The 7,088-nt window shown below is 36.0% G+C and overlaps 1 protein-coding gene across 2 annotated transcripts in view; it reads left to right on the top strand.

Moving 5' to 3' along the window:
- Positions 1 to 5,261, top strand: part of LOC107718809 (phosphatidylinositol 4,5-bisphosphate 3-kinase catalytic subunit delta isoform-like) — a 21,318-nt gene extending 16,057 nt beyond the window's left edge. For both annotated transcript variants that reach the window (XM_016526034.1, XM_016526033.1), the window contains 5 exons: positions 51 to 218; positions 1,493 to 1,616; positions 1,872 to 2,017; positions 2,418 to 2,550; positions 3,830 to 5,261. In XM_016526034.1, coding sequence (XP_016381520.1) covers positions 51 to 218; positions 1,493 to 1,616; positions 1,872 to 2,017; positions 2,418 to 2,550; positions 3,830 to 3,964 — 706 coding nt within the window. In that variant the 3' untranslated portion in view covers positions 3,965 to 5,261. The remainder of the gene's footprint in view (positions 1 to 50; positions 219 to 1,492; positions 1,617 to 1,871; positions 2,018 to 2,417; positions 2,551 to 3,829) is intronic.
- Positions 5,262 to 7,088: the final 1,827 nt, after the last annotated feature.

Genomic DNA, 7,088 nt, shown 5'->3' with positions numbered 1-7,088 from the left:
AAATAAAATTATTAGTAATTTCTGAATTATGTTTATTTGTTGGATCCCAGAATGCTGCCCTACGGATGCCTGTCAACTGGAAATAAAACGGGTCTTATTGAGGTGGTGAAAAACTCAGACACTATCGCCAACATCCAGAGAAACAACAGCAACAGTGCAGCCACCGCTGCCTTCAACAAGGACGCTCTTCTCAACTGGCTTAAATCCAAAAACCCAGGGTGAGCAGCACACTCTCTAACCTTACACCGCGCCACAGCCCGTGTGGTGTGAACGCTGCAAGCGAGCGTAACGTAGCCGACAAATTTAGCATCTTTGAGGATTTTGCATGAGACATGCAATGCGTTTTCTACTTTCAAACCTCACTCACAGGGTTAAAACTCTCTTGGCTCATTTGACCTTTTGGTTTATATGAAACTATAGTGTAACATCAAATGCACTTTGGTTGCAGAAGTTGCAGCAGTGGAGATAAATTTACCCCATGTTATGCTGCGTTTACGATTTCATTTGTTCTTGGCAGGTGTTTTCTGCCAAAGTGGCTTCATGTGCATATTGTTTTTTGTGATAACAGCTAAGTATAAAAGCTGAGCCCTAAGATGAAACCACAATGTGTGTTGCATTGTGTAACAGTCTCCTTTTGCAAGTTGTCGATCCTGTCAGAATGGGGGGGAAAATGACCTTTTCTGAAATGCAGTGGTTTAGAGAAGTCTGAGTGTTGGGGTCTTTTTGGGGTCAAACTAACCTTCAGCATCAGCACTTATTCACAGTGTACTTGCGGACATGACTGGTCTTAACATCATTTCTGTGTGATGTTTTAGCATTTAGGCAACTTACAAAACTACTTTTGGTTAAGCGTATGTGGCTAACCAAAAAAAAAAAACAGCTACTCACTATGATGCATGCATGATTTTTCCTCAAGTATTCTGTTTATACTCTTGAAACTAGAGTGCAGTAAAATGAAGACATTGATGTCTTGTCTGAAATGGATATATGCCCCCTGTGGACGTATCCAGTTCTGTATGCTGGTTGTCCATTTGCTGTAAATGTTATGCTATATCGTAAGGAATAACAGAGTATGGGACACTCGTAATATGTCCTGTCCATTGCTTGCAGATTGGATGATGTTGTCTAATGGTTTCAAGTTGCATTTTGGTCTTTAAGAAATGAGGGGATACACAAGGAAGCGCATTATTTTACAGTTTACTGTATCTGTGTCTAAGATATGTAAGATGTATCTAAGATGTAATTTTTTGCCCAATTTGCCAATATATATTGAATTTTTTTTCTTGCATGTTTTATTATTCATTTATTTAAATTTACTGCATTATTTCTATCTATCGATCTATCTATCGATCTATCTATCTATCTATCTATAATATACATTATACGTATGTATGCACAAAAACAGTAAATGTGTGTGCTAATGATTTAGCAAACAGCAAGATAGTAGAAATGGCAATGGGTTATGAATTTAAATATTTTCTTTTTTTTTCAGGGATAAACTGGATCAAGCCATTGAGGAATTCACCCTCTCCTGCGCAGGCTACTGTGTAGCCACATATGTTCTGGGAATAGGGGACCGTCACAGTGACAATATAATGATCAGGGAAACGGGTCAGGTGAGAGTGAACTCAGTGCACCAGCAGTGCTGTGTAATCATAAATTGTATCACAAGATGGCACCAGCCATCCATATGAGAATGGGTTGCACTTATCCTATTTCACATACTCGCGTATTCCTCAACTGTAAGTCGCTTTGGATAAAATCGTCTGCCAAATGAATAAATGTAAATGTGAATTTTAGAATTGTCTTTTAAGTTTGAATTTTGTAAATAATTTAAGGTATGATTGAGATTTTCTCTGTATTGTTTGCAGTTATTCCATATAGATTTCGGGCACTTTTTGGGGAACTTCAAGAGCAAATTCGGGATCAACAGAGAACGTGTGCCTTTCATTCTGACATACGACTTTGTCCATGTAATTCAGGAGGGACGGACCAACAACAGCGAGAAATTTGAACGGTCAGTACATCTGTTTTTCAATTCATGGCTTAATTCTCAACTTTAACGCAAACACAAAGCCAGTTGCCATATTCTGAACTATAGAATAATTGTTCTAAACTATAACCATTCTAAACTAGTCTTTTTCTGTAGTTTACTTCCATTTTTATCAGCTGCATTTATCAAAAGTTCAACACCTGTGTAAAAGTGTCAGCACAAAAAGAAGCACCTTAGTTTCTATGCTTTCCGACAGAAAGCATTTTTTACATTCCTCTGTAATGTATGGAAACTGCTGACTGCTTATAACCAGACTACATTTATATGTAACCTGCTAATAAATGGAAGGTTTTTGTTGGGAAAGAGAATATGCAAAATTCATGGTTGAATAAGGAAAGAGTGCATGTGTTCTTAACTTCGCCAGGTTTCGTGAGTGCTGCGAACAAGCCTACAAAATCCTTTGCAGGAATGGGACTCTTTTTGTGAATCTTTTTGCCTTGATGAAAGCTGCAGGACTCCCTGAGCTCAGTTCTTCCAAAGACATCCAATATCTCAAGGTAAGAATTGCACAGACAGGTATTATTTATTACCCATGAGATGGGTGATATTTGCAGTTTCTCTAGTGCTTTGTATGAAATATCAAATCTAAATGGATGACATCTAAAGACACTGTTATGTATCAGATTTGTTTTTAGAACAAGGCTAAAACAATGTTACCTATAATTTTTCATTATAGAGTTCACCCAAAGATTGTCATCATAATTGTCAAACCTCTATAACTTTCTTTTTTTGTGTAACACACACAAAAAAAGATAATTTGAAATATAGTATGGAGGAAAAAAAGAGAGACATTCTTAAAAAATATTTATGTTCTACAGAAGACAGCAATTCATGCAATAACATGAATGTTAATTTAGTAAATGATTACATAATTTAAATTTTTAGGTGAACTGTCCCTTTAAAAGTATGGTTCACCCAAAAATGAATATTTGCTGAAAGTTTTCTTCATCTAAACAGATTTAGAGAAATTTAGCATTACATCACTTGCTCACCAAAGGATCCTCTGCAATGAATGGGTGCCGTCAGGATAAGAGTCCAGACAGCTGATAAAAACATAAAAACAGCTGGTAATCCACACGACTTCAGACCATCATTTAATGTCTTGTGAAGTGAAAAGCTGTGTTTGTAAGAAACAAATTCATCAAAATGTTTTTAACTTCTAGCTAAAATACTCCAAAATAGTCCCCTATTCATAATATTGTCTCGTCTGAATCAGGAGAGAAATACAGTATGCATAGATCAAGCACAAGTACCATGTAAATAGTCCAAAACAGTTCTAAACAAATATGTTGGTGGATTTTGATGTGAGAGGACAACAGTGGATGGGATTTTTCACTGGAGGAAGCGTTATTATGGATTATGGACATGTATTTTGGCCAGCAGCAACGGTTTAAAGTTAAAACCCCTAAATGAAGAATTTGTTTCTTACAAACACACAGTTTTTCGCTTCACAAGATTTTAATTGAAGGAAGTGTGGATTACTTGTGGATTATTGTGATGTTTTTATCAGCTGTCTGGACTCTTATTCTGACGGCACCCATCCACTGCAGAGGATCCATTGGTGAGCAAGTGATGTAATTCTAAATTTGTCATGATGAAGAAACAAACTCATCTACATCAAAATTACAAAAGTAAGCACATTTTCATCTTTGGGTGAACTATTCCTTTAAGAGTCATTCATTAGAGGAATAATGAATGTCATAACCGGGTGGATATAGAATATGTTCAGTGGTGACATTCCACCTCCATCATGACGGATTGTTCTTTTTCTCACAGGACTCTTTGGCACTGGGGAAATCTGAGGAGGAAGCACTGAAGAACTTTAAAGTGAAATTTAATGAAGCTCTAAGAGAGAGCTGGAAGACCAAGGTGAACTGGATGATGCACACTTTTGCCAAAGATAACAGATAAATGGCACTTGATCACAGGAGACCCACTGAAACCCTCTTGATGCTGAGTTTTGATTTAAACCAATGCAGCTTTGAACACAATCAATGTTGCACTGCTGTCTAGCATTTATGGCATTATACTTCCATGCAAAGGCAAAAAAAGGCATGACCAATATCATAGTTCAAATGCGACTAGATTTGGTGTTTAAAAACCGGAAAATCAGTCAAAAAAGTTCCTGCGTTTTTTGTTGTTGTTTTTTTGCAGGGCAGTATATACATCAACAGCTGTTTAGCGAATGTTTACATCTGTGACGTAATATTGAATAATTCTATACATTTGTTTTAGTGAGACCTACTGCTTGAAATGAGAGTAATTTCAGATACATGTTGTATTTGCAACACACTGCACTGGGAATCGAAGCTACTAATTTAACAATCTATTGGCGTGCCACTAATATAACTAGCATCTCTGGTTTGTATCGGTCACATTTGTGTACCTGCACCGATTAAGTGAGATTAATGTATTTATCATTTATAACTGTACAACATAAATAATTGCCTTTTGTTCTGAAGAAGAAAGCACTTTGTGTTTTCATACGGTTTACATTTTTGTTTTGTCACATGAATGTGTTTGGTTGTACATATTCTATAGTGTATCATACGTATATTTACATTCCTTAAAACAGTATTTTTCATTTGAATTATTTGTATAATAGGAAAATTGTTGATCAGGAAAGCCTTTGTATAGTGGTGTACATGAGAAGACATTTTTTATGTCAGTGTAGAAATGAGCCTTAAATATTTTGTATCTGTAGGGTATTCTGTGCCTTTGGGATGAGACACAAGCCATCTTGAGAAGTCGTGTCCAAAGAGTTTGCTTTTTGTTCAGAGATATGTGTTCAAAGGATGTATGCCTTGTACTACTGTACTATAAATCAGGGCAAAAGTGGAATATTGTTGCTCTGTAGAACATTGTGCTGTTAATTGTGTGCCTATTTTGAATATAGAGTCAGTCAAGCTTGTGTTTTCTCTTCCGGTAAACCTTATTCAGTTCCAGAATGTGTCACCACAGTATTCTCTGACTGAATCCACTGCTACTTGATTCATGAAGATACTTTTTTTCTCAACAGATGCGTAAATGTTGTTTATTTTGAATCTTTAAATGTCCTCTAGAATGTGATTTTTTTTTAAAGAGATTTAAAGTTAAATCCATCTAATCTTTATATATGACAGTCCTATAAACACCCACCGCATGTAAGGAAGATTAGTGGACAGAGGAATAACTTTCAAATAATGAATGGATTTTAGCATTGGTTCAGGTATTGATTAACATCTATTGGACTACTAGCCGAGTACCTCTCATGCTGTGGTTTTGTTCAAGCCATCATTATTTTGTTTTTGATTGTGTACCATGATCTTTAGTCACTTCTCAGTGTGAAACGCCAGGATCTTGAATTTCTCGGTTTACTAATGTATTGTTTCAGTTTTTAACTGCTTTATGAAGTTTTCAGAGATGTTATGGAAGTGTGATATTCATTCTCATTTTTGGCATAAATTATTGATTATGAAATTGATTTGTGGGGTATTTATTTATTTTAATGGAATAGTTTTTGATAGTAACACAGAGGCACTGGGAAAGGAACCGGACCTTTGGCTGTTTATGTATCTGCCATCCGAGGCAGGGAAATTTTTTTTTTTTTTCTGATATTAAATGAATAGTTCACCCAAAAATGAAAATGTACTCACCCTCAGGCCACCTTAGATGTAGATGTAGTTTGTTTCTTCGTCTGAACAGATTTGGAGACATTTAGCATCATATCACTTGCTCACCAATGGATACAGTGAATGGGTGCCGGTAAAATGAGAGTCCAAACAGCTGAGAAAACTATCACAATAATTCACAATCCACATGACTCCAGTCCATCAATTAACAGCTTGTGAATTGGAAAAAGCTGTGTTTGTAAGAAGCAAATTCATCGAGACATTTTTTACTTAAATTGTTGCTTCCGACTAAAATATGAGTCCTCTATACAAAATAATACATAAAGTAATTTTGTCTGAGTCAAGAGAGAAATATGACAGATCAAGCGGATTTTGATGTGAGAGGACAACATGCAATGGACTTTTTCACTTTAGGGAAGCTTTGTTATAGATTATTATTTGCATTTTGGCCTAAAGCAGCAGTTCAAACATAAAACGCCTTAATGATGGATTTGTTTCGTACAAACACAGTTTTTTCACTTTACAAGACGTTAATTGACAGACTGGAGTCCTGTGGATTATTGTGATGTTTTTATGAACACTCATTCTGACGGCACCCATTCACTGCAGAGGATCGATTGGTGAGCAAGTGATGTAATGCTAAATTTCTCCAAATCTGTTCCGATGAAGAAACAAACTCATGTACATCTTGGATGACCTGAGGTTGAGTACATTTTCAGCAAATTTTCATTTTTGAGCGAACTATTCCTTCAAGATGACTGTCACAATGTGGCCGATTTACCCGAATTCACCCTGCTTAATTTCCAGAATTCAGATTAGTGTGGGACAGGAAGTTAAATATGCCTGATCAGCATTTGAATGTTATTATTGTGTGTGTTGGAGAAATATACAGTGAAAATGAAATGGAGATTAATAGGGGAAGTGGAAACTGCACAAGACCTCAATCTTTATTATGTAATGAATGATAAACGAGGCTTTCCCAGTGTGAGGATACAGTAAATGAGACTGCTGGGAAACTCTCAGTAACATATGCTCTGAGACTAGGGCTTGGAAATAGTGGTGATAACAGTAAGAGCAATGATTTCTGTTTTAGTTCCGTTGAAGGATTTTCTGTAATAGGGCGATCAGTATTTAATCCTGAGAAACATGAATCCCACTCGGGCACCTTAATGGCTTTATTGTAAAAGCTTATTATACATATTTAAAAGCTTTAATACCATTTCTATACTCCGTGGAATTGAAATGGGTTCATTACCTGTCATGTTCATGCTGTCTAAACAAATAGCGGTACTTTATTATTATACGATCAAGAAGGTGATAGGCCTGTACTCTGTAAGGTTTATGTCAGTCATAGGAATATAATGAAACTGTAAAATCCCATTAAATGTCTCCTTTTGTACAGTATTTAGAGAAAAAGATCGAAT

Source organism: Sinocyclocheilus rhinocerous, unplaced genomic scaffold (genome assembly GCF_001515625.1).
Source record: "Sinocyclocheilus rhinocerous isolate Xijiao unplaced genomic scaffold, SAMN03320098_v1.1 scaffold2017, whole genome shotgun sequence".
NCBI lineage: Eukaryota > Metazoa > Chordata > Actinopteri > Cypriniformes > Cyprinidae > Sinocyclocheilus > Sinocyclocheilus rhinocerous.
Note: the sequence above shows the minus strand (reverse complement) of the source record. Positions and strands in the feature narration are given on the sequence as shown.